General features: G+C 50.6%; 1 protein-coding gene across 2 annotated transcripts; it reads right to left on the minus strand.

Annotated features, from left to right (window-relative positions):
* Positions 1-5,468: 5,468 nt before the first annotated feature.
* Positions 5,469-8,046, minus strand: PIGC (phosphatidylinositol glycan anchor biosynthesis class C). Of its 2 annotated transcripts, none has more exons than XM_019648105.1 (2): positions 7,969-8,046; positions 5,469-6,865 (listed from the first exon to the last, which is right to left on the minus strand). In XM_019648105.1, the coding sequence occupies exon 2, from the start codon at positions 6,645-6,647 to the stop codon at positions 5,754-5,756; it is 894 nt and encodes a 297-aa protein (XP_019503650.1). In that variant the 5' UTR covers positions 6,648-6,865; positions 7,969-8,046; the 3' UTR covers positions 5,469-5,753. The 2 variants fall into 2 exon arrangements, with proteins under 2 accessions (XP_019503650.1, XP_019503658.1); XM_019648113.1 differs by having other exon boundaries at positions 7,909-7,969.
* Between the last annotated feature and the right edge of the window lie 5,514 nt (positions 8,047-13,560).

Raw genomic sequence — 13,560 nt, forward strand, 5'->3', positions numbered from 1 at the left:
CTGACTGACCCCTTCCCAAAGGTTTGAGATTTAATTCAGAATTTTCTTTTTGAAGGTTTACATGGTCTAAATTAGCATTTAAAAGAATCTCCGTTTGGGTGGGACCGCTTCTGTACTTGGCTCACTGGGCACGTTCAGACAGAAAAGTACAGGACAGGAAAGTAAAAAATGGCGCGGCAGGAACTGGTGTCCCATTTACTTCATGTCTCATGGAGGCAAGTCGTGTGGGCCCCATGGGCAGGAAACTCCAAGTCAAAAGTGGGGACCCCTCACTAACAATGCCCTGTCTTTGGACCACACAGATCTTTTTGTAAGAAATGTACTCTCCACTCAAAATCGCAAAGCCAGTTTATTTCCCAGGTTAAAATGTTCACATGGCACAAGACATCGAAGCGCTGTTGGCTGAGAGAGGGTGCCAACGCCAGGACCACCTGACTCTCAAGTCTACCTGGAGGCAGTGAGTTGAGCGAGAGGTCCTCTGCCCTTCCCTTCACCTCCAGTGCAGGCATTTGATTTCATAATCCGTATTCTTATTGGATAAAAGTCCCATCTGATAGCATTCCCACCACAACAGACACAGTCCCCCCCCCCGATGATCCCCCCACCTCCCGGAACAAACACAGAGGTTGTCATTGGAAGGCTTCCAGCGATTCAGCTTTTCTTAGGAGTTTGGTACCTTCCCACTTGTCTTAAACATGAACGTATTTTTCTATGCAGTGTGACACAGTTTAAAAGACTTAACGCTTTAATTGACCTGACGAACAATAAGAGTGGAAAACTCGAGTCCTAGCTGGACGAACCCATTGCCTGGCATCCTTACCCGGTGTCCCCACAAAGTGCGGTCCCTCTCCTCACACAAGAGAAATGGGGAGGGGAGATGGCAGCCAGGTTTAAAAGGAAACCATGCTGAGGTTGGTTCCGATTTATTGACTCGTCACAGTGTTTCTGAGTCTCATGAGATACCCTCCCCCAACTCCCCTGACCCCACCTCCACCCTCAGTGTTTGATGGTTGAAAAAGTACAGCCTTTTGCTGAGTTGACCATAACTCAGGATCACTAGGAGGCACCAGCTAGTATGCCTTTAATAAAAATAGTATTTCTAAAGTATTCCCATCCTTTTATTTATGCTTCAGCCCTTTCCTGAATTCATGATAACGTCCTACTTACTGGGCGCACCAGAGAGGTGACAGGATTGAAAGAGTTTGCAAAATAAAACGAGCAAACGTAGTCTAGGGCTCTGATGGGAGACCATGTTGGTCATTTTCCCAGGGACAGTTGTTACTGATTTTAGTGCTGGAGAAGCTATTTGAGTTCTAGAACCAGAGTATCTACTTGCTAACATTCTAGAACATGGTGATTCTGACCTCAGACAAAGAAAGGAGCAACAGAACTCATTTTAGCCAACCAAAGACCAGACTTTTCATTTCTAATGGAATAGTGTAAGTGTTGGTTGAGAAAGACAGTGGTTTTGAAATGGAAGTAATCCGTTAAGTTAGCTTTGGCTGCTAATACAAAGGCTTTAGATTCGGAAGGTGCCTGCAGCCATCTTCCACTAGGACCTGTGGGGGGAGCTGGTGCTCCCCAGCCTCCAGCTAGAAAAACCCAGGACGTCTAGGAGATGGAGAAGAGAGAATTAAAGGTAGGGAAAAAAATAAACACAACTTCCACTCCTTTCCTTAAAGAGTTTCACTGGTAAGTAAATGTCAATGAGCCTTGGGCACCACGGAGACACTGAGGGGTGTTTCAACAAACATCCTAGAAGCTAAAAGACAAAAGGAGATAAGGAAATATTAATAACTCCTGCTGTTCGTTTGCAGACATGGACACTTTCCGTGGGTTTGGAGCACGATATACTTTCGTCCTCCTTATCCCAGAGTTTGAAAAAAATGTTGTACGGGCCAATATCTGTTTTATAACTCAGCAGTAAGTATTTAAAAAAAAAGAATGCAGAAAATTGATACCGGAATCTTTGGTTTAGTTCCATGAGATTCCAAAATAAACCTTTGCAATTGTGAATCCATTTTAAAAGCATGAACCTCACCCACAGGAAGATAAGATTTCTGAAAAAGAAACTTCTCTAGCCCTTTATCGTACTACAGAGTCTGTATCTGAATAAATCAAATAGACTTCATGATATTACACCGCTCTATGTCCCCCATTTAAAGGGACATGCCAGCTGCCTCCACCACCATTATAGATACCCGCTTTCGTTTGGGGTTTTCATACTAGAAGTTACTACTGAATCGCAATACTGTCAACATATTAAGACCAGATTCAGTGGCAGCTGTTGAGTGCGTCAAGAAGAAGCCACTGACGCGGGTGACAGCAGCTAACAAAGCCGATTTTGAAGCGCCACATAACACTATCGAAAACCCAGTCTTTCAGGCTCTCCCTCTCCCTGGAATGTTCCTCCCCTGGGAATCTGGATTATTCCCTCACCGCCTTCACGTCTTTGGGGTTAAATATTACGGTTTCCATGAGACCTACTCCAACCCCCTTGTCGAATACCACTGCTTCTTCTTTTGCTCTGTAGCATTTATTACCTCCTATGTTTTTTATCTGTCTCCTCCTGCTAGTATGCTAACTCGCCTAGGTCAAGGACCTGTGCCCATTTTGTTCATAGATATATCACAAGCACATAAAACAGTATCTGTCATATAGTTAAATGCTTAGCAAATATTTGTTGAATAAATTCCTGAGGCCAGACATCATAAAATGGGAATGGTAGAAAGTGAGTAGAGATAGGCCCAGGCGGACAATAAATATTTTATTAGATGTTGGGGAAAATCTTAAGTCTCCTCAGCTTTAAAATGAAAATAATACCTGTATTACAGAATTGTTGTAATAAGACAATGTATATAAAGTGCCGAACACAGTGCCTGGTACACACTGGGTGCTAGAAAATGTAACTACATGTAATAATTTATCAAATACCACTGTGCTATTTATTTCCTGAATGTATGGGGACCTCAGACGGTGTAGTTACTTCCCAAGCCACAATTCAGCAAGAATCCCAAGGCTCTTACTGAATTTCATTATAAAAAGGAATATCAACAACTTCCACGAGATGGCGCTGTGTCCCAGCCTGTTCCCTGCTTTCAGCCTGTTTGAAATACTGTAAAATTGTGTGACGGATGCCCTCTGCTGGCTTGTCTTTGTTTTCCTTGACCTTGAGCCTTTGGCTTAGAAGGTGTAGATGGCTCCAATAAGCTGCCTTAGATACACTCGGCATGAATTCTTAAAAATCCACAATTTAAGGCAGCTGCCCAAAGGCTCACTCAAAAGTTTCCAGCACTGACGAAGGGGACAGACAGAACACAGACACCACTGTATGTTGCCACACTCAGATCCCTGCACAGCCTTCCAGCGACGTGCCAAGCATCTCGCAGCCACATCATGCCACAGCGTAGAGTACGCCCTCCCTGGCCCTCCTTCCATCCCAGCCCCAATCCCTGGTGCCCTTTTGGAGGGGTGGGCAAAGCGGCCTCTCCTCCCCTCCCTTCTTGCCCTCACTTGGCCCCCAGCACCCTCCAGCCTTCCCTATCACTCGGTGACAAGAAGCAGAGCTGGGAGGAAGGAGTGCAGACGGGGCAGGCAGGCAGCTTCTTACACACAAGCCCTTGGCAGGTTGGGACTTTCATGCCAGTGCTGCCGTAATCCTCTCCCCTTCTCCCACACATATACACACCATCATATCTCTGGGGATCTAAATCAGTAATATTCTACCTGCACCCTTTCAGTGCAATTTAAATTTCAGAGACTGGCTGCATCCCTCTACTTAAGTGATGAGTAACTTGCCCACCAACTGTCACACTAGGTCGCAGCATCGTCTAGGCCGCAGCCACCCAGAGAGGCGCATCTTCATCCTTCAGGTTGCCAACACTAAAAGGCTTGGGGTTTCCTCACACTTCCTTAGAGAACACGTATGGCTTTTTTATTTCCTTTTTCCCCCAAACCTTTTTGGAATCCATTTATGTTCCTGGGTGTGTGGAACTTCCCGGCGATGCATGCAGAAAGCGTGTAAAATTATATCAAATTTCCAAGGGTGTCAGCCCGTCCTACAAGGTGTGATGTTGTTGAACGAACCCACCTTCACTGTCGCCCTGAACAGTGGTCTGGGCCATGGCTGTGTCTCCCAGAAGCCTTCCTTTCAGGCCCTGGTGTCCTAGTCTCTGATCCATCTTCACAGAGTGACCTTCTTTTTCTTTGAATTCCTAACAGTTTGATTTTCTAGGCATCCGTCCAAATTAAAATCAGTATTGAAGACATTTTTGAGACATCTATGTTCAGAGAAATCAAAACGCTACTTCTTAGGAAGACTACTAGCCCCAATGAGATTTCTGATTTGAAATTAACTTCTAATGAGAAGGGAGAGTGCAGGAACCCAAGTGAGTGATTTCATGAGGGACCCGCTCATCTGGGAGGAATCTGATGCCTCGTCTTCCTGCACATCAACTTGGTAATAACAGTAAGCGCTAACATTAGTACAGTGCTGTGTCCACCATTCTGCAAAGCACTTTGCACAGGTCCCATTTAATCATCACAGCTCTAGAGGTAGATACTGTCACTCCCACTTTCCAGGTGAGACAACGGAGATGGCAATTCAGACATTAGCCCACGATCTGGTCACTTACTCCCCCCTTACATCAGCTAGATAAATATAAAACCCAAACTCCCGAGTATCCTAATCCCTAATTGTTTCTCGAACCTCCCACCCCCCCTTTTCCTCAGAGCCCCGTAACCCTGAACTCCCACCTTGGTGGCTTGTGCTAAGGTCACATGTGCCTCAGTGCCGGGCACAGTTTGCATGCAAGTGTGTTTTGAGGCCTGATTTGAATCTGACAGAACGGACACGTCCAATTTCATATTAAAAATCACATGTACAGCTCCTGGGTTAGAATTGTATTTGGTGCTCGGAAGCGGGCCAAACTCTGACCGGAAACACAGCTGGAGCAGAGTGGCAGCCGGTCTCACTGGATGGCCATGCTCCCTCGGTTGCCAGTTGCCATTAGTCAGCTATGCCAGCCTCGCCGGCTCATGTTACTGACCTGGCTCATGAAGGCCTCTGCCAACCTTGCCCTAAGACCATCTTCTGCCTACTGAAATCCCACCTACCCGCCAAGACTAAGTATCTCCTAACACTCCAGCTGGATTTGACCTCCAGCCTCTGAACTTGCAGCGTTTCGTGTGTGCATTATGACACAGCACATGTTCCGTGCAGGTACGTGCTTCTCTTGGAGCTGAGGAGAAACTGAGTCAAGGCTAAGGGGCCAATTCTGCAATTTTAGAAAACAAAAGTGGACATGGCCTCCAGGGCTCTAGAATCTGAGCTCTAGATATGTAATGGAGCCACTGTCAGTACTGAAAAAAAGGCAGAGAAGCGGCTTTATACACGCACAGACTTTGGTTATCTCTTTCCTCTTCATGCCTTCTGCCTGTCTTCTGCTTACAGAAAAACCATGAAACCATTTGATGGATACGTTGTTGTTTAATATATAGAAACCACATCACTTCCTTGGTCACAGAGACTAATAAACCAGAGACAATGATCCCTGAGGGCCCCAGAAAGCTTTTTCATCGGCCAAGTAACAACACAGATCAGCACGTTGGTTAACTTTCTCCTCTGATCTCTGTGTTCTCCCACCCACATCAGTCTGCGGCATCCACCAGGATGGAAGTCTGCCTTCAGGTCTTAACGTCGTGGGGAGGCTAGACTATGAGCTTGCCTTTGTAAGGAAAAGGGGGTCCCCAGCTTAGCTGAGGAACCGGGACAAGTCTTCTTTGATCTCAGCCTCATCCCAAGGCCCATGAATGTTCTCTTTAAAAAGCTGCAGGCGGATGAGGTAGAAAGGGCAGAGGCAGGAGATGGACACCAGCAGGAGGGCAAAGAGGGTGGCGCCCACGACGCTGATGGACAGCAGGCCTGCCAGGGCTGAAAATGCAAAGAGCAGGGTGACCCCCACATAGCTGCGGGGAGTGCGCGCCTTCAGCTTCTTCTGCAGCATGGGCCACAGGGCAAAAATCTGGATGGCAAACGACACCATGATGAAGGCGTGCAGGGACCGGGGCAGGCGCGAGGCAAGGCAGACAGAAGCGAAGATGGCCATGTTCAAGGACAGTGTGCTGGACACAATGGCCGCGTTGGCGCCGTAGTCGAAGAAGACGAGGTGGCCTAACAGCATGAAGACGGACATGGCGTAGATGGTGTCAGTGCTGACCGACTCTGTCAGGGTCTTCAGAATGGGCGAGAAGCCGTACGTGAAAGTGATGAAGACCAAGGCGCTCTTCAAGTCGGCCCACCGGGTCCGCCCACTCTTCCTCCGTCCCTCACCTCCATCGAGGAGATCAAACAAAATATAGCCGACCAGCGAAGAAGCCAGGCCGGTCCCGAAAAGCCAGTGGGGGGCCAGAAGCCCCTCGTCCATATACCACCAGATGACCACGAAAACACAGACACTGCACAGCTGCTGCACGACCACGCTGGACTCAAACACGACAGCCCAGTAGCGGTACTTCCGGGCGTGGATGTTCTTGCGGAGCTCCTCCAGGAACCGCTGGTCCACGTAGTTGTCGGGAAAGGGCTGTCGCTCATACAAGACCTTCTGCCACCTGATCTCCTCGGCCTGCGTCTCAGGTTCGGCGCTCATTGTCTTTCCCCTGGAACGCGGGCCCGTTCAGTTTCCCGGGCAGAAGTCCAGGTGGTTCTCGTCTTCATACAGTAGAGAAATGAGACCTCTCTGACGATTCCATGCCGGGTTCTGGCTGATAATTGTACCGGCCTTCCCTTGTTTTCAAAAGCAGCGACCCAGGCTAGGCCTGCAGTGGATGAGTCTCTTCTCTGAGGCCGGACAACACAGCCAAGTTCCTGGAAAGAAACAGCCGTGAGGTTATGAAAGTCTTGACAGGTCAAGGGCAAGACTGAGTTCTGATCCATCCAACTCAGTTGATCACAGGTCTGTGCAAAATATATGTGGTTGGCCATCTTATAATTATGGATATTAAAGCTTCCTTTCAGATTTCAAATTATAATCCCATCTGTTAGCTGTCGCTTACTGAGCGCCTACTATGTGCTGAAGTGCCTCACCTAGCTTCTTTCATTTAATCTCCACACCTTTCAAGTTAGTAGGCGTCCCACTTGAAGTACTGCAGTCAAGAAGCTGAGATGCAGACTGCTTAGGTAATTTTAGCCCGAGTTAACAGTGGTAAATGGTGGAGGCTGATTCGAAGTTTGACCCCCAAAGCCTGTGCCTCCCTCCAAACCATTTAACTCAGGGGTTCACAGACCCCTGCGGTCTGGAGATGGGCTTCAGCGTCCCCAAACCCTGTCACTGCCTGCTTGTAGCTGCCATTTATGCAAATGTCTAGGGAAAGGTCCAGAGCGTTGACTGGGTTCTCAAAGGCATATGCTATTAAACAAAAAAGAGAAAAGTCACCGGTCTGAAGGCGACAGTGCACTGCCCCATACGGACACGTGTGAGCTCTCCGGCTTATTCAGCCCAAACCTAGGACTCCAAGCAGGGACAGTTCCGGACGCATCAACCGAGGTTAACGTTCTTTAAAGAGCCAGCGTCCTGCTTACAACGGCAAAACCCCCTTTTTTTCCACCACGGGAAAACTAAGAGTCAGAAACACCCAGGTCGTCCAGCAAACCTGCGGAGGCAACTCCTACGGCGCGACCTTCTCGCTTCCGTGGAGACCACGGCAGGTTTGGCTGCACAGGCCAGGCCCCCGGGGAGCCCCCCTCACGGCAGCAGGGACCCCAGCCTGGGCTTCCCACGGCCGCCGCCCGGGCTGGAAGGTCCGGGGCGCCGAGAGGGCAACGCCCGCCCATCGGGTCGGGGACAGGGCTGCGACGGGGCGCCCCGCTCACCCTCCGGCCACCCCACCCCCGCCGCCGCCGCCCCTCACCCGGCCTGGGGCCTGCGGGGATGGCGGCGGAGGAGACGCCCCGGAGCGCTCGGTACCCACCTGCCCGCCAGTCCGCTGGGGCGCGCGGCCGGGACAGGGCAGCCGCCCGCCTCCTTCCCCATCCGGGGCGCGGGGCGGTCCTTCCGGGTCCCCCGCCACCTCCGCGGCCGGCGGGGCCGCCAGCGCGCTGCTGCCCCCTCGTGGCCGCCCGGGGGACCGCCCGGTTGCTCCCCGGTGGAGCGGCCGCCAGGGGCCCAGGACAGCAGCCCCGCCACCCAAGGCGGCATCCGAAGGCCGGGCTGGAGGCTGCGCTGCTGGAAGGCAGGGAGTAAGGGCTGCTTTGCTTGAGCTCCTAGTAAGGAGTCAGCCGCTGAGCTAGGGGCTTCCCAGGCCTCTGTGCGTTCATTTGACACACAGCAACCGAGTACCTGCAAGGACCAAGCGCTGATTTAGGTGCTGGTCATACAGCCGTGAGTGAAACAGACCGGAGTCCTTGCTGTCGTGGAGCTTTCGGTCTTGTGCATTGGCCTGTGATGTGATGCCCGTCCACCGCTCAGAGAAGACGAAACTGAGGCTCAGAGAGCTTGTGCTTGGTCCAAGGCCACGCAGCCGGGAAGCGGATTAACCGGCATTCATACCCAGTTGTCTGTAGCTTCAAAGTGGTTCTTTCCTCTTTGCCTCCTACAAGGGATGAGGGCGGAGGCCCCTGTGGCCGAAACAGCCAGAGACTTTGAATAGGAGGTTGTTTAATATTCAGCGGAGTTCATGGAAATATTAGAGGATGTACAAACAGATATAGCAGGACACAAGATACAGCGGACACAAAAGTCAGAAAACCTGAATCCACTCCCTAGCCGTGTGACCCCGCCCGTCACACTATCTGAGCTTTCATGTCTTCATCTGTCCAATGGAGACAACGCTGTTTGCTCTTGGCTACTTTATGGGAGACTCAAGGGTCAGATATAAATCATAAAACACGTCTTGTAATGTGTTGACTGCTCTATAGCTGCTATTAGCTTACCCTGGTCGACCTCATGACGGCAGCGGTCAAGGGTCATGAATTCTGCAAAATGACCTCTTTCCGTTTCTCTCCAGGTGCCTGTTCCAAAGTTTGACAAGATTCCTTGGTTTAGTGAAGCCAGCCTCACAAACAAGCCATTAGTCCTCAGCCTCCCCAAAAGGTAACAGCTCAGCCTCTGGGGGCGAGGTAGCAAGAAAGGTCTCACCGAAGGTGGTTTCTTAGGAAGAAGGGTCGGGGGGATTACCAGTGAGACACATCTGCTCAGCTGAGAAACCCAAGTCGAGGACTCAAAAAGCAGGAGTGGCCTGGGTGTTTCAGACAAAAGTGAGTGCTGAGTCTAGGGTTTGGCTGGCGGAGGTCAGATCTCAGTAACCTCCCCCTCTGCCACCACCATGCAACCATCAAGAGAATTTCGCCCATGGACACTGCCTCTGAACACACTTTCAACCTCCTTGGCATCCTACCTTTTCTCCGCTGTTTTAGTTTGAAATTTTCAAATTTTAGCCATCAAAAGTCGAGAACCATAACTCCCTGTCTTTACAGAGTAGCAACGGCCTGTGTATAGCTTTGAGACGGTCTCCTCCAGGCTCATCAGTCCTGCCCCTTCCAAATAACCTGCTGTGGAGCATACGTTTCATTTTTCAGAACTGGGGGGTTGGGGTGCAGGGTGCCTTTCAGTGCTGCCACTTGAAATGACTGCATTTCCTCATCCCTTCCCCAGTTTTGATCCCTGGATGTGGTGAGCTCTGGGGAGGGAAGTGGAAGGAAGGGTGAGTGTGACGTGATGTGGGGGTGAATCGAGGAAGAGGAGGAGGGCTAGAGAAGGGCGTGGGCAAGGTTGCAGGCACGTCATAGATGGAAGCCTCTCTCCCTGACACGTGCACAGTTTGCTAGAGAGGTTGTGCTCTCTAAAAAGTTTTTCCTCCTGTTGGCAACTGTTACGTACCCTCCTGCCCATAGATAAGTGACTCTCCATGAGGCACATTCTCTCCATGTCCCCACCCCAATAACGTGCACCATTGTTTGGTCTGCTGCGCCATGTCAAAACCACATTCTCCATAAGCAGCAGCTTTGCGTATTTTCAGAGCATCTATGAAGGGCTTGTTGTTCGGTTCTGTTATTTTTACATAACTGAGTATTCCTAAACTCTAGCTAATGTCTTAGTGTAAAACAGGCACTCAGAGAGTCAATCAACCCAAAGGCTTATTTACGAACTAAACACACAGGTGATGTAGTTCTTTTTAAGAGCTTTTAGCGCTTGAAGGATCAGCATGAGTGATGACCATTTAGCATCTTTTCATTGGGGCCAGGTCACAAGTTCACGTAGCAATGATAGTCTGATGACATAAATGAGTAGAGCTGGCTAAATGGGCACTGGGGTGAAGGAAGCTCACCTCCCTGACAAGGGGGGACAGTCTGCCCTCTACCCCAGTCCATGTTGCCTGCAGGCATATGACTTCAGTAGCCAGATCTGATGGGTTTTCACACAACACCAGAAATCTGGATCTTTACGTGAAAATGGCTAGTTTTGGACATCTAAATATTGTAACATCCCACTATCCCCCCCCCCCATGCCCATTAGACCTGCCCTCCAGCCAAAGCAAAGCATCCTGTGCGTGGCTCTCTCGCCCCCAGCTCCCTCCTTCCCTAATTATATAGTCTTTGGTAGAGGGTGGGGAGGGAGGCACAAGGCAGGCCCAGACACAGCTGGGTGCCCTCAGAACCTGTGCATTTCACAGCCAGGTCCTGGAGTGTCCTGGAGGGGCCAGCCTGTGGACAGTCAGCTGGGAAGGGGACAGATTGCTTTTCCTCCGGCCAGCCAAGCTCGAGCTAGTCGCTACCTAAGGTGGTCAGTGAAGCTGTGCTCCTGTCTGTACTGGGAGGGGCTGGGCAGCAATCCGAACCCTTGTTAAGAGAAATGGCACTTACCTACCTCATGGGAACTCTAAGACAGTCACTGGACACCTGTGAGGTGCCCTGAGCTTTGGGGAAGACACGCTAGGGATGCAAAGACTTTGAAAGGACCTGGTTTGTTTAAGTATCAACAATTCTTAAGGATTAGAAACACCTCATCTGGGCAAAGCTCTGGGTTCCAAGCTGTTTCTTTTTGGCAAAACCCCTTTCTGAGATCTTGGTCAGAAAGTTTTGAATGTGCTCAAAGTATTACCTAGGCGTGGACAAGCAGTTCTGACACAGAACAGTCTGAAAAAGAGAAAGGGACATTGAGTGAAATGTACTCAGAGCACCTCCAGCCTCGAGCTCTGGAAACACAGCTGGGGGTTGGAGGAAACGGTCTGAAGGTCAGTGTCTGTACAGACCCACTGCCTTGGAGGACGTCGTGCAGGGTGGCCTGGCTATGCTGAAGTCATTCTCGTCTTCAGTCTGAAAAGCCCTCAGGTCACACAGAGGTCCCTTTATTTGAGATTCCTGTGTGCTAATGCATTCTAAAGTGGCCCCTGTTCTCTCCTGGTCAGCTTTCGGGTGTCAAGTGCAGACAGTGAAGGGGCTGCATCAGACCCACCTCCCTGCTTTCCCTGAGCCCAGGAAAATGAAACAATAAATGCCTCCTGAACACCTAAGTCCTCCCAAAGGCCTTGTTATAAATGAACAATGGAAGTGAAGTCTGCCCTCATTAGAGAGGAGAGGTGTTCTTGGCAAAACTCCCATCATTCCGAGTTTCCTTTTCTTGGAGGTCAGGGGCATGCATGGTGCTTGGCATGGCACACATGGGCAGGTCCCCTGGACACCTTGGCCCTTACACTGTATTAAACGGACCCCACCGGCCAGCGAGACGGGTCACTGGTGTGACCTCTGCAGCCTCACTACTTCTCCTGCAACTGGAAAGAAAGAATGTTCCAGGGAAAAAATGTGGTTGGAGAGAGAAAATTTCCATGGGAGGAAATGGGTGGATTGTTTCCGTGTGCAGGGCCACGGGCTCCAAGACAACAGGCCAGGCACGAAAGCACGGCACGCATTCAAGATCAGTAACTTCTATGCAGGTCTTTTTAAGAAGGAGGTCTGGTGAATTTCACCCATCACACATCTGCTTTATGAACAATTTTTTTCCCCCTCTGAATTTGTACACTGTCTCTGACAAGCTGCAGCTGGCACTGGTTAGTTCAAAACAAAAGGGGGAGAGAAGGCAGAGTGACTTATGAGGGCAAAGCCACCTTTGGGACCTCCAGAGTGGCCCAGGTCCTCCAGGATTGGGGGTGGGGTGCTCCTGGGGGTGTCCCTTGGGCTCTCTCTGAAACAACCAAGGGCCTGGCTCTTCAGAGACTGTGGTTCTAACTTGCTTTTGTTTTGATTGCTCAGATATCCCCATGCTTCTGCCACTTTTCTGATTTCATCCAAGAAGGATATGCATTTGCCAGTTTTGTTTCCAGTTCCAAATGACTTATCTAAGGTACTCAAAAACATTTTTTTTCTTTAATTGAAAAGAAGCTCATTGCAGTTCTAGGGTGACACGTAATGTGAACACAAAGGCACTTCCTATCTCTTTAGCACAGCCAGAGCCAGGGACATGTCAGCATTCAGCAGGTATTGGCTGAATGAAATGAATGAGCCCCACCTCCCCCACCCCAGCTGCAGTGCCTTAGGGCTTCCATCCACCAGAGCTGAGAATGAAGGCATGAGGTTAGACTCATCAAGAAGGGAAACCAAAAGTGTTCACGTTGAGGAATCTGCCCTGAGACCTTCCAAGACCACTTCTCAGCCTGTGTCCAGAACCAGACCTACTTTCTGGGGCCTCTCATCCCCTCCCATCACCGCCACGAATCCCTCAGGCCTCCCACCTCTGACCCTACATCCCTGGGATTTCACATTAAAACATCCTCCTCTCCCCTCCACCTCCCAGAAGTCCACCATGACTGGCTTCTGGGTGACACTCAGTGGCACTGTGCTGCTCAGAGGGTTCCCGACACTCCTGGTGCTTGTGAAGTCAGCACCTTCCTGAGGAAGAGAGAGAACTCAGGGAGATCAACAGTTTCTTCACCTGAAAACCTGCCCAGCACTCCCAGGGCTGGTGTAGGGAGGCCATGAAACAGTGTTCCTGAAGCGCTTGGCACAGGGCCTGGCTCGCAGCCAGAGCTCCGGGAGTGGGGCCACAATTATGCCAAACCCTCATGTCACTGGATACATGCTACGGACCCCTTTCTATCTGGTTTCATACGGATACAGGGATAAGCAAGTCAAATGCCACCTGCCCAAATGAGAGGGATGGACGGACAGGTCCATGACTGCACCCTAAGCATCAGAGAGCGGGACAAAGTACCAGACAGGGGTGGAAGGGAAGGGCATCTGCAGGGTGGGGGAGGGGCGAGCAGAGATGGTGTGAGGGCTGGATTCAGGAGGAAGTGGCATGTGCACCGGGTCTGGAAGATATTATCTCCACAAGTGGAGGAACGGCCCTGGAGCCTGACGTGGAGACTGAGCGTGCAGGACGCGCTTGAAGAGGACTCAGGCTGGCAGGAGCTTATGAAAGGGACCCAAGAAAATGGGTGGGCCCGGCCAGAGCACAGGAGGGTCCGGGGCACGGCTGCGCTTGAGAAGCACCGCATTACTCCCCCTAATACCCTGGGCAGGCAAGTAGGGAAGAGTGGCACCATGACATGCACGGAGGGGCTAAGCAA

This window comes from Hipposideros armiger, unplaced genomic scaffold, assembly GCF_001890085.2.
Source record: "Hipposideros armiger isolate ML-2016 unplaced genomic scaffold, ASM189008v1 scaffold_6, whole genome shotgun sequence".
NCBI classification, from domain to species: domain Eukaryota; kingdom Metazoa; phylum Chordata; class Mammalia; order Chiroptera; family Hipposideridae; genus Hipposideros; species Hipposideros armiger.

Excerpts from the sequence above, each read along its gene's own strand:
- PIGC (XM_019648105.1), bottom strand. The coding sequence starts at position 6,647 with ATGAGCGCCGAACCTGAGACGCAGGCCGAGGAGATCAGGTGGCAGAAG.